Source organism: Sus scrofa, chromosome X, assembly GCF_054392235.1.
Source record: "Sus scrofa isolate SSC_HxYL_T2T_F1_AM1 chromosome X, Sscrofa_HxYL_maternal_Yorkshire_Landrace_v2.0, whole genome shotgun sequence".
Classification (NCBI taxonomy): Eukaryota; Metazoa; Chordata; class Mammalia; order Artiodactyla; family Suidae; genus Sus; species Sus scrofa.
Window position 1 is genome coordinate 24,358,851 of NC_139401.1, and position 13,816 is coordinate 24,372,666.

At 43.2% G+C, this 13,816-nt stretch overlaps 1 protein-coding gene across 4 annotated transcripts in view; it reads right to left on the reverse strand.

Moving 5' to 3' along the window:
* Window positions 1-13,816, reverse strand: part of PCYT1B (phosphate cytidylyltransferase 1B, choline) — a 137,461-nt gene that overhangs the window by 104,511 nt on the left and 19,134 nt on the right. For 3 of the 4 annotated variants that reach the window (XM_005673506.4, XM_085006792.1, XM_001927679.7), the window contains exon 1: window positions 4,036-4,297. The exons of the other annotated variant lie outside the window; for it this stretch is intronic. In XM_005673506.4, the coding sequence (XP_005673563.1) occupies window positions 4,036-4,152 (117 nt within the window). In that variant the 5' untranslated portion in view covers window positions 4,153-4,297. Of the gene's footprint in view, window positions 1-4,035; window positions 4,298-13,816 lie in introns of those variants that run through there. 4 annotated transcript variants of the gene reach the window in all.

A 13,816-nucleotide genomic window follows, 5' to 3' on the forward strand; every position in this document is an offset into this window, starting at 1 on the left:
ACTTGACCAAGGTCGTTAACCAAATATCTCAGCAGACAGTTTTCAGGGTGGCTGGACTGCATCAGAAAGGGTTTATGAAGCGTCTACTGGGCCCAGAGGGTTTGCCTAGGCCTATGTGAGGGTTGGGGACTTTTGAGGACACAGTCCTTTCCCACGAGGAGTCCTCTTCCCTCAGGACATGGGTCTCCACAGAAGGCTACTGCATCCTCTCACCCAAGGCCACTCCATTTCTCTTCTAGACAGGCAACTTTATAAGTCACATAGCATCATGTTTAAAAGAAAATTGCCAAGAGTGAAAAATAAGTCAAGGATCAAGAAAAAAACACTCTAGCAATGGAGAGAATTCTCAGAAACATCTCAAACCTGAGCCAGCATGGTAAAGAAGGGGAAGAAGATTACATTCTTAAGACATAAGCTCTTAGAAAACCTAGGTCATTTTCTATTTCTTTATCAGTGTTATTCCTCCTCTTTCTTCTATTTTCTTCCAATACAAAAAAAAAAGCAGGTAGAAAACCTACAGGTTTATCTTCCAGAAAAATTCCCTCTTGAACATGATTCCACTGTATCCTCAATATCCTTATCAATTTGCTTCTTACAAAGATCTAAAGTACAGACGGCTTTAAAAGTCCTGTGTATCTAGGCATGCCAGCTTTGTACTTCCTTTCCTTAAAGAGCTATGCCAGGCTTTGCAGAAGAGACCAGAGATACAGTGAGGACAAGACAGGTTTCTACTCAACATCCCCCTGGCAAATGGGAACTCACTCTCAAGGAGTTCACCACTCCCTTCTTCCTGCCTGCACTGTACCTGGTGACACACCCCTTTGCACGCTCTGTCCTTATTAATCTGAATGAAAGCAATCTGTCTGTGTGCCAGTCTCTTCTATAATGCTAGATCACAAGGTACCACTGGGCTCGGAGCTCAGCACACAGTAGGTACTCAATCAACATGGGCAGAGCTAACCCGGATCACAATCATCAACCTTCACTGGAAGTAATACATAGACAAACACATGCAGACAGGAGCACTTGTACACACGTTCTCAAGGGCCATGCTAGGTCAAGAGCACAGTTCATTACACAAAGGGCATTTTATGCAACTGCAGAGATTTAAATAAAATGTGTATTGACAGACAATGACACTCAGCGACAGATATTCACATTCCGGGACTTGCAGTAAAACTTTATGGCCCTTTATACACCCAGAAATTTCTTTTGCCATACCACTAGGTAAAAGTTAGAGTGAGTTTGGGGAAGCAGTGTCTGCCTCAGCTAATGCAATGAGAACCACTCTGGTAACTGCTACTTTTTTAAGATAACGTTTTGTTACTGAATCCTATTTCCTCTCCACTTTATGAATTCAAGTTTAATAACTTGTAGGAGAAAGAGCCTGTCCTCTGAAGGGGAATCTCTCAAGTCTTCCATGCACTTTCCAAAGTTAGTTAAGCAGTTCAGCAGCCTCAGTAATCCACGTGAGATTTGGGGTAACATGTTTGGGTACTGAGAAACAGAATTTATATAATTCAAAATATGAAGATATTGGCCAAGGTGATACGAGAAAAGGTACTTCAAAAAATTTAGTAGTCATTTATAAATTGGTTGCAGTTTCTATTTAAACAGAGCCAATTTTCAGTAGACTACAATAATGATGGACATGGAACATTTTTAACAAAAGCAGATCAAACAACGATGTCCTACTATATAGCATAGGGGACTAGATTCAATGTCTTGTGACAAACCATAAGGGAAAAGAATATATCTGTACAACTGAGTCACTTTGCTGCACAGCAGAAATTAGCACAAAATTGTCAATCAACTATACTTCAATAAAATATTTTTTAAAAGTAGACCAAAGGAGAGTTCCCTGGTGGCCTAGCAGTTATGGATTAGGCATTGTCACTGCTGTGGTGCAGGTTCAGTCCCTGGCCCGGGAATTTCCACATGCTGCGGCCAAAAATAAAATGGATCAATGCAACCACTTAAACAGTTCAACTTCTATACATCCTTAACACACACACACACACACACACTAAGCCAGAACTGCTAAAAAGATGGAAAGAACTGTATCTCATTTAAGGGCGTGTTGCAGGGGAAAGATCTTCCACTTTGCAGGTATAGAGCGCTGGGTTCAAATCCCAGCTCTACAGCCCTTCAAAGCAATGTGACTTTGGGGAAGTCACATACCCTCTCTGAACCTCAGCTGCCTCACTTTTAAAATGATGGGGAGGTGGTAGATGTTTAACATTGCCAGCTTTGCATGGTTCTTGTGAGTTAACCTCCAGGATGAGTTGTCACAAGTGAAAATGGAAAGTATTTGAACTTTCTTCCTTCCCTTGATTTCCTCTGCCCATCCTCTCAGGCAGGAGCAACCAAGGAGCAGAACAGCTAGAAGTCAAAAAGGGAAAGAAAATAAGTGCGCACAAGGGACTAAAATGATACGCAAACTGGCACCGGATGCCCTCTCTCTCCTCCTTGCCCTTTACCTGTCAGGAAGGTGTGTGATGCAAATTTCAACATTGAGTTTCACTTTTAAAATATATCTGGGGTGATCCTGAAACAAGCTTTTTAATGAACAGGGTTTTTTTCGTTTTTGTTTTTTCTTTTTGCCGTACTAAACCAAGAGTTGTTCAGGGGCTCAAAGGAATCCCTTGGCAACAAACTTATCCGGGTGGTTTGCATCCCGTGAGAACACAGGTACTACACTGTGTATGTTGTTCTGCAAGGAGCTTAAGCGTTGGGGAGCAGTTAATAGCAAAGCACCCTAAGAAAATAGATCTTAAAAAATAGAAACACAGGGAACAAAAGCCCACAGTGCTCTAATGTAACTTTCTTTGTTTTCATGTTTTAGAAAATTGTCCTAAGTCTCTCTTTGAACCCTCATTAACCCTAATGAAGAAGTAACAGCTATGGATAGGCTGGCCTTGGAATCTATGAGCCCTTATTTTGGGAGTTCACAGAAAATGCTACATTACAAAATCCTTTTTTAAGGGGGAAAAAAAAAACCTCTTTCCAGGTTCAAGCTCCACAGCCAATCAAAATATTGCACCTTTTTAACATGGGAGAAATCGCTAGAGAGAGGATAGCTTTATCTAGTGTGTCGCTTGGATTTGAGGGTTCAAAGAGACGTCTCCCCAAGTTCCCCAAGACTTCAGGTCATACTAAATCCATCATCCTTTTGGTGTTTTTGACTCCTTGAGTATATACACTGAGGTAGTTGAGAACCACCTTCCACATTTATGAGTTAAGAATCATAACCAGTGGCAGAGGAGCGGATTAAATTTGGAATATCAATAAGTGAGATGGAAGCAACTCCCAGTGCCCGTTTCCACACTTTCATTATTAAAGGCATGCAGACCCTTTCGAAGTAAATGGAGCTTCCCCAGGTTCCCATGACCTGAACAGCAGCCCTCACTGTACGTTCCAGTAATGTTTACCATTCCTTTAAGGTGCACAATTAAGGCTAGGCTGGAAGGCTTGGGTTTTTAACTCAGGGCTAGTTTTGCACAATATTTCTAAATACATCGCTGAAAGACCCTTTTACTTATTTATTTTGAAATTTTGAAACGAATGGGCAAGTTTGGCTTCCATATCCTTTTCATTTTTCCAAAATTCGCATTAGGCACCAAAATTAGTTGAGGACCGAATCATTCCCGTAGCTAAAATTTAGAACTTAACAACGGACTCGTCCCAAGCTTTGTAAGGAGAATACCATTTTTCAAGTGTACGGTAGAATCTTTACCTTTAGATGAGAATACACCTAAAAGAAAAAAAGACCATCCCCTCCTCCCAAGGCACAAAAAACACAGCATAGCCCGAGCAGCCCGTTTCCTACCCAGCCAATACAATAATGCTTTGTAAGCTGAGAGCAGCGCCCGGTATAGAAGCTAAGTATAAACAGCTGAGAAGGATTAGGCGGTAGCTCCATTCTCATTTACATGAAAATCCTCTAAGCAGCGTTTTCCTCGCTGGCTGTGGACGCATAAGGAACTCTTTTGTGCCATAGCCACGCATACATTTGCATCCTTTGTCTTTACTTACCAGTCGAGGCTGTGGGCATGTGTGCTCTATTTCCTCCATGGTTTCTGAGGGAGGCTCATTGGAAAGGGATTTTGGGATACCTGTTTCTGACTCAGCATCAGTGGTAAGTACTGGCATGGCCAGTGAATGCTCCCTCCAGCTCTATACCCTCTGTGAGTCTCCTCCCAGGCAGAGAATGTTTTCTTTGTCACGTATTTTTCTCTTCCCCACCCATCCCCCTTCTTCGTCCCTTCTTTCTGTCTTCCCAGGGGGAAGTAAAGAGGTTAGCCCCCAATCCCCCGCCCCTTTCCTTCTCCGAGAAGCCGAGAGGCAAGGCCTCAGTTTATCACTATAACAACCAGACGGCACTGGAGCGGCGGGTGCGGGATACAGTACCTCATTTGCATGGAGCGCGCTGGTTGGCTACTGTCATCATAGTACCACTCCGCCAGGGAGCGGCCGGCCCTCATTGGCTGGTCGGCCGTGCCCACGGGGCCCGAACTTGCCGCTTTTGTTTCTTCTGGTTAATTCAGTTACAAAGGTCTTGGTCCTTTCTGGGCCGGGGACCCCGGCTGTACTACCCAGATAAGAAGAAGCCGCGTCCTGAGGGGTCCAAGACGCCTCTAGACAGAATGTAGCAGACCTCTACTAAAAAAAGACCAAGTCCCTGGCATGAATATTTGATGTGCTATAGTCAGAATTTTGCCAAATAGGAGTCACCCTGAAGACAAAAGCCACTTTTGAGCCCAAATTCGCTGTGCCCGCAGTTGCCAGCTGGCTCGAAGAGCCTCTCGGGCATTCATTGCGAGCACCTGTGTGTTCACTCCCTTGACTGCAGTGGGAGCACTGGCAGATCCCCTGAGGCCTGGTGTAGCCCTGGCGCTTACCCATGGGGCCGCCCGGGGTGGGAACTGCCTCCCACCTCAGACTGCCCTCCCTAGTCGCTTCCTCCCTCAGTCACTCCCCCCACCTCCAGCTATTCTGAGTGTCCTCAATGAAGTCTTGCCCCTTCAATATATTGTTCCTTACGCTGGTCTATTATTCCTTTGCTCCCATTTCCTAAGAAACCTGCTCTCAGCCAAAGGCTCGTGACAATCACAGAACCATCCTAGATGGGGTGTTAAAGATGATGTGCCTTAATGTCTAAATTGTCCAGGAATAACCATTTTAAGAGCGCGTTCTGAAGACACATGCCCAAAGAAAAGAACAAAGGTATTCGTTCTAGTGAAACAGCACACTTTAAATAACATTAATAAAAGTCCTGGTAATTGCTAACATTTATTAAGCACAGACACAGTGCTAAGTATTTAATCTAGATCTTGTTTAATCTTCATGCAAACCCAAAGAGGTTGATCCTATTATTATCCCCATTTTACAGGTGGGAAAATTGAAATTTAGAGTAATTGCTCAGGGCCTCAAACTCATAAGCAGTGGAGCTAGGACTGGAAGGATGATGGAGGGGCGGGCAAGGATGCAGCAGGTATACTGGTTGAAAAAGCATCTAGGTAAGAAGTCCTCTTAAGTCCCTGGGCTTCTAAATTTTTCATTTTAATCTATAGCAGTGGTTTTCATCCAAGTATGGTCCAGGCCCAGCAGCACCAATATCAGTATCAGCTGAGAACTTGTTGGAAATGTAAATTCTTGGTCCTTAAAGACCAAGTTCAGCAGGTCTTGGTGGGGGGGGGGGGGTGGAATTTGCATTTCTAACAAGTTCCTGGGTGATGCTGATGCTGAAGGAGACCATACTTAGGGGACCAGTAGTCCAAAGGATGGGATAAAAATCCCTGTCCTGCCTCCCTCGTAGAATTTGGGAGATTAAATAAGATATTATGTGAAAGCAGCTTGTAAATTAGAATGTTTTATACTAATGTAACGGGGCATTATTTTTATTACTCTTCAAATAAGCAAAGAGGGCTAGCCTTAAAAGAAGAAGAAAATGGGTTCTGCAGCGGAGTTATGGTTTGACAGTTACAGATCCTGTCGCTTTAAGTCAGAATGACATCGCTTGGCACTGCAGTTATCACCCATGCTTGAGAGAACCCCAGTGATGCAAGAATGCCAGTGAGGTTTGGGTCATCTGAAATGAAGCCTTCCCACCATTTCCTTGCTACCCTATCTGCCCTCCTAGAAACACAAAACACTTCAAACTTCAAGTTTAGCTGTACCAAGCCTTCAACCTGGAAGAATCAAGTCCTGCAATACATTTGGGGGTCCCTTTCCCACTGTTATACTGCGTGAGAGGGAAAGGAGGCTGTTCTTCTAATCTTAGTATTTTCTTTGCCACACTGTCGTGCTGCTCAAAGGGTGGTTCCCCCAAAAAGCAGTGGCAACAGCCCTGGAAACTTAGAAATTCTCCGTCCCCACCCCAGATGCACTGAGTCTGAAACTCAGGCGGCAGAGGCCAGCAATCAGTGTTTTAACAAAACTTTCGACTTTTACAGGCATTCTGCCACATGCTATAAAGTTTGAGAACCAATGCCTCGAGCCACATGATCCCTTTGGAAAGCACCTAACCCCTCAGCCCCCACTGTGTTCTGGGTTACCTAGCTACCAGCTGGGTTCCTAATTGACCCTCTAATCCTCTCTCTAGAATGGGAGGCTTGCCAGTGCACTTGCCTATTTAGCAGAGTCCTGATGTCTGGTGGGGTCCTTGTGAACCCCTCTTGCCCAAGAGCCTAGACCATGCCCTTATCCCCCATCCCAGCCTTTCCTGTGTCAAAGTGGGCAGATGCCCTTCCTCTCCCGTCTCCCCCACTCCCACTCCCCGTCTCATTGAAACAAGATGCTGCCTTTGCCTAGGATGAAAATCTCCACTGTCTCAAGAAAGTCAGATTTTTAGCAATCAGTGCCACTGCATGCTAAATCCAACTCACACGTGACACCTAATCAGCCCAAGTCCTTGAACCTCAAAATTGAGATTTCCGTCTACCTGCCTTGAGGGTCAGGTCTATAACTAATTCCATTCCTACTCCAGCCTTATCCTGGCTTCTCGGGCCCCTCTCCCCACAGCCCAGTGATTGAACCTCACAGTCCTCATGGGGAAAAATAAACTCTTTCAGGCCCCACTCTGAGAGGGGTCCTTACCAAATTCACCAACTCTGGGGATCAAAGTCTTGGCTCCTATTGCAATCTGATTTCGGTACGTCTTAATAATAACTGAATGGGTTATTTTTAACTGGGGGGCTTCATAATGCCATTAAGATGATTAAGAATGACCAGTTAATTACACAATATGGTATTAAGTATTCCATAACCCACTAGGGGTTATGTGGGGGTGACTATAGAGGGATAGCAGAAGGAAGGTTATCGAGGTGATGGGATTGTTCTGTATCCTGATTATGGTCCTGGTTACACAAATCCATACAAAATGTTAACATTGTTAAAAACTCCACGGGGGACATATGGCAGTACATGCTCACAGCCTTTAGAGAGTTTGTACCCTTTGACCCAGGGATTCCTCTTGGGAATTTATCCCCAAAGAACTAATCAGAAACCCCAAAATAATTATATACAAAGATGCCTAACATAGACTTAAAAAAGGCAAAAAAGCATCCAATTTATAGCAATAGGAGGAATGAGTAAAATAGAAATGATACACTCATATAATATTATACATGCATTGAGTCATGTTTTTTTGGACTTCCCGTCGTGGCGCAGTGGTTAACGAATCTGACTAGGAACCATGAGGTTGCGGGTTCGATCCCTGCCCTTGCTCAGTGGGTTAAGGACCCCGCGTTGCTGTGGCTGTGGTGTAGGCCGGCGGCTACAGCTCCAATTAGACCACTAGCCTGGGAAACTCCATATGCCGCGGGAGCGGCCCAAGAAATGGCAAAAAGACAAAAAAAAAAAAAAAGAGTCATGTTTTTGAAGACAATCTAACACTGGGGGACCATGTTAATATTATGCCAGGTGAGAAAAGCAGGTCACAAAATATTACTCTGCAAAAGTCTGGGGACATGTACATGTCTAGAGAAAAGCACCAGAGGGAAATACACCAAGATGTTAAGTGACATCTTTAAACTGTGGGATTATGGGGGAATTAGGGATTTTTAAATATATTTCTAGGTCTATAACAAGTTTTTTGTTTGTTTTTGTTTTTGTTTTGTTTTGTTTGTCTTTTTAGGGCCACACTCGCGGCATATGTAGGTTCCCAGGCTAAGGTTCCAATCGGAGCTGTAGCTGCTGGCCTACACCAGAGCCACAGCAACGTGGGATCCGAGCGCGTCTGCTACCTACACCACAGCTCACAGCAACGCCGGATTCTTAGCCCACTGAGCAAGGCTAGGGATCGAACCCGCAACTTCATGGTTCCTAGTCGGATTCATTACTATAACAAGTATTTTTAAATGAGCATCTATTACCCTGATAGGGAAAACATGAACATCACCCCTCCTCCCCAAAGGAATCAAGGGCTGGATAAGGACGGGGCAGGGTGGGGTGGCGAGGGGGTGGGTGGGTTGGTGAGGCAGGGAGAGGTTAGCATGTAAGAGAATGGCAAGGTGCAGGGGGCGACTCAGTGAGAGGAACCAAGAAAGCTGAAACAGGAGTGAAGCTGGGAGAGTCCTATTTCCAGTTAGCAAAAGCTGAGGGAACATGCTGGCGGGCTGTTCAGAAAATCCTCAGGGAAATTTTGGAGAAAGGGCTCTTGAGTCTTGTAACCTCTAAGAGTAGGGCGGGGCTTTGCGTGAGAACTTGTTAGATCAGCGCTGCCCCTCATCTTTCTTCCTACCATTCGTCAAGTACCTCTTAGGCTCTCAGCACTCTGCTAGGAACTTACCATGGGCTGCTCCTAATCCCCTCAACACCTGATCCAATGAGGAACCCGGGCTATAGCGACCTGCGCTTCCACTTGGAAGAGCCCTCCCCCAAGTGGTCTTCAGTTCAACTTCCAGTAGTTGGAAATACCATTCCCAAAGATCTGCAGGGAAGAACTAAAATAATCTCTTTGGAGCAGGAAACATCTACTTAGCCCAGTCCCCTCCAGCCTTACCAATGTCAACACCCGCCCACTGTCAACGGCTAGCACCTGCATCTCTGCCTGGGGGTTCTCCCTGGCCATGGGAAACTCCTGCCCTCTCTCCCCAGCAATACCGCTGAGGCAGGGCTGAATGGCCAGAGCAGTGACAGCCCCAACCCCTAAGAGCTCTTGACCAATGACTGAGAGTTATGTATGAATACCCCACTGTTCTCAGTCATCAGGTGGGATAACTGAATCACATGTTCTACACGGACTCCCAGAGTTCCCCTGTGGGATTAAGTTCAGTTTCCCAGGGTTGTAGCTGGCTTCCTTTCCTTGTCTTGCTCACCCACACTCCTTGTGGGTCTTTCCTACGCTCACCTCCCAAAATAACTACTTGAACTTGAATCCTTGTCTCAGGATCTGCTTCTGGGAGATCTCCAATTAATACTATTTCAGTGTCCTATCATAAAGTTTTAGTATGATCTCCCTTATTGCAAATGCCTTTCTATCCACTTTTATTCCACATGGATAAAAATGAGTCGTAACATTGCATATCTGTTAGTCTATTTTCTGGAAAAGCAGGTATTACATTTAAGCTTTCTCTTCTTTGAAAATACCTTTCCCTTTTTATTTTCCAATCTTTAATCATGCTGCTACAAATTTTGTATCCATGGTATGAAAATGTTGTCAACTAGAGAATGTTCAATTATTTACCTCCAGTTTGTATGCCCCTACATACATTTCATACATACATTAATATCTATCAAGAAGGCCATGTGTAAAACCTCCTTCATCCCAAATCCTTCCTCCTTACCAGTACTCTTGACTCCATTATTTCTTCCACTTCTCTTTTTTCTTTCTCCTTCATTTTCGTCATCATCTTGGATTAATAAGGAAGTTATTAAAAAGAAGGCAAGAACTTGGAAAGAACTAGACAAAGTTGACAGAAGAACTTAGACGGTTTCCTGGAAACCATTATTACCTTCTATGGAACTTTGTTACTTTAATGGCTCTGCTCTGAGCCAGTTACCCAGTTTTCTACATGTGGCTTATGGTTTGAGCCTAAACCCTGACATAGTCCAGAAAAAAAATTCACCATCTAAGTAATGCAATCCACGAATAATTCCTTCTCACCCACTCCAGGAGAATTATGGTAATGATAAACCTTTTTGCAGGGTAAAACATTTCACCTCTCACTTGGTTCTTTTACACACTGAATTACATCATAGTAGCTCTCTGGGATGGACTAGTTTTAATACTGAAGTTTTTCAAATGAATAAACCTATTCAGAGAGGCTAAGTGATTTGAGCAAGGTCATATGATAAGTGGCAGAAGTATCACTTGAATCCAGGTCTCATGAAAGTTCAACTCTGTTTTCCACCAAACTACACCGCCTCATTCTGATATAGATTTGCTTTGTCAACAAGGTTGCTGAGCTACCTCATGTGTATCTCACCACCCCAAATAACCACTCCAAGCAAAAATTGACAGAACATTGTAAATCAACTATGAAAAATTTTTTTGAAAACAACCACTCCACCCTTTTTCTACTGAAATCATGTAACATGAAGCACTCTTCACTGGTATTCACTCAGCTCATTTCAAATCTCTGAAAGCATGGACCTAGACTCATTGTAAGTGCTTGAATTTACTTACAACAGCAAGCTAAACACAAATGCCCTGCCAAATTCACCAGTGGGTCAAGAGTGAGGCTGATACAGGTCCACAACCCATAAAGGCCATTAGGGGGAAAAGTAATGACCCGACATAAAAAGCAATCAGAGCTTCAAAACCTTTTTTTGGAAAACAAAATCAAGAAGATAGAAGGAAAGTGCTTTATTTTCTTCCTTACGTGGATTTTCTTCTTTTTCCAGCTTCTATAATCACCAGGAAAATATTGACTTTTACTCATTCATTTGACCAAAATCAATTGAGTCTATTGTACACAGTTTTAAGGTGCTGGGGAGCAACTGCCCAGAACCAACCTGAAAAACCTCCTGCATAAATGAAAATGCCACCTTACATCTTATATTTTAAAGAAATAAATATTTGACATAAACCAGAGCCATGAGCAGCAAAGGCCTCCAGTTCTTAGCACTCGAAGGCACTACATAATTAATGGTTGTGCCTGTGTCTGAGAAAGTCCTAAAAGAGATAAATTGCTTTATCAAAATGAGGTGTATTTATCTAAATGCTGATGTAAAATCAGTTGTAAATATGATATATTTTGTTTGGCTGTACCAAAACAGATATGATAGCAGCTTTTTTACATAAATTAAAGCTGCCCTTAGCTAGAATAAATCATTCTTATTGACATTAGCAGCTGTGTAGTCAGTAAAGAATTATTGTTGCCATTACTTGGTGGTATTTATAAACACTTTTATTTTCTAAGTGCTTTACAATCACTTATTGTCTAATTAATATCTAATCATCTGTTTACAAGTAATAATCACACATGTAGAGTAGTTTAATCAAAACTCCAAATGCAGCCGCCATCATACTCAAGAATGTTGTGTAAATTTTGGTCCCTCCTTGACAGGGTTTGGGTCCAGACATATGGCTGAAACAGATAATTCAACTGAAAAAATAAATGAATAAGATTCCACACTTGGAGTTGAGCATAATTTGGAATCACAATTTTTGCATGCCAAACGTATCATCTGAATGTCAGTGGGTAAGAATATAGGTAATTTTCAACACTTAATGGCTCAATTACACAGACATATAAGAATTTTAATTTCAGTCACAAAATTGTATGATAGTTTGTAATAAATGTTCAAGGGCAGGCCCGATTTAACATTGGAACTGTTAGTCACGACCACTGTTTTCAGTGATTTTCATGAAAGAGAGCAAATGTAGCAAAGGTGGCTCGGGACCTTCAAGGTTAATCTAACCAGGTTCAAGTGTAGACCAAGCTATGGCCAGTACAAACACCTGCCAGTCTTCATTATCCAATGTAAGTGGATGTAATGCTGTCTCCCGTGAGTCTCCCCACGTGTTATTCTATAAGCAATTATGGGAACCACGAAAGGATTTTTTAAGCAAGTGAAAGATATGCATACTAATCCAACTTTTTATCTCCTAGGATAAGCTGTCCTACAAGTAGAATTGCTGAGTCAGAGGACTTGCATTTTTGAAGGCTTTATATACATGTTGTTTGATACTGTTATCAAATTGTCCCTCAGATAGGTGACTAAATCCACACTGCTTCTGATAACCCAAAGACCTGTCTTTCTTGATTACTGATCTGCCATAATCAGTTTCCTTCCTCCTTGCTTTCCTACCAGGCAGTTTCCCAGAAAGGCAGCAAATACGGCAGAGTCCTGAGGACTGTGCCAGGGGCCTTCTGAACATGCTACAAATGTGCTTGACTGGCAAGTAAGTAATCATCAAGACCATCTGATGCCAGGATGGACAAATTCATTTGCAAGTATACTATTATTACATTCCTTGGACCTCATACTAATTGAACGGCCAGGCCTCCAAAGTGAAATCTTGCAAAATCTGTTCTCAGTATCTCTGAATGCTCAAAGAAAGATCTAGTTTAATCCGTATTAGGTTCCTATTGCTGCTGTAGCAATTTACCACAAACATAATGACTTAAAACAACACAAATTTATTATCTTAAAGTTCGGGAGGTCAGAAGTCTGAAAGGGATCTCAGTGGGCTAAAACCAATGCATTTCTTCTGGAGCCTCTGGAAGAAATATGTTTCCTTTCTTTTTCCAGCTTCTAGAGCTGCCTGTATTACTTGGCTCATAGCCCTCTTCCATCTTCAAAGCCAGCAGCTGTACCACTGCAGCCTCTGCTTCAGTAGTCACATCTCTAACTCTCCTGCCTGCCTCTTTCTCTGGAAAAGACCCTTGTGATTGCACTGGACCCACCTGGATAATCCAGGCTGCTCTCTCCCATCGCAAGATCTTTAACCTAATTAAATCTTTAAAATCCCTTTTGCCCTGTAAAATAATGCATTTCCCAGGCTCTGGGAATGAGATTGTAGACATCTTCCGGGGGGGGGGCATCTTTCCGGGGGGCGGGGGTGTGTATTCTGCCTACTCCACCTTCCTTAGCATTAACTGGACCTGCTATCTCATCTCCAGATATTTGAGCAATACAGTGCCTATAATTTTTTTTCCTTTTATGGCCACACCTATGGCACATGGAAGTTCCTGGGCCAGGGATCATAGCTGCAGCTGCCACCTACCCCACAGCCATGGCAACACCAGATTTGAGTTGCTTCTGCGACTTATGCTGCACCTTATGACAAAAGCCAGATCCTTAACCCACTGAGTGGGGCCAGGGATCAAACCTGCATCCTCATGGACACTATGTGGGGTTCTTAACCCACTGAGCCACAACGGTAACTCTGCCTATAATTTTAATACTTAGTAATTTATGAAACCCTACTCTGTGTCAGGCACAGGCCCTACACCAGGTCTGCAGGAAAGAATCAGTGATGAGAGAGAATAAGTAATTTGCCTGAGGTCACAGGACTAGGCAACGGCAGAGCCGAGTTTCAAAGTCAGGTCTGCTGGACTTCAAAGCCTCTGCTCATGATATGCTGCCTCCGAAGCTCATTTCCCACGCTCTGCTTGGTTTGTTCCCTTTGGAAAGCCTTCTTGTTGAAAGCTTTTCATTTAGCTTGACATTAAATGATACAGCCTAGCTAGATAAAAACGTTTTATTAAGCCCCTATAAATCTCATATTTGACTCATTCAGTAGGTGCCAGTGGAGGATGTCATCTTGAAACACTCATTCAAAATAGTGTCTCCACATCCTCTAATAAATCTTCCAAAAAGTATCATCAGATGGGTTCTTCCTCCACAATACAAGCAGAAGTAG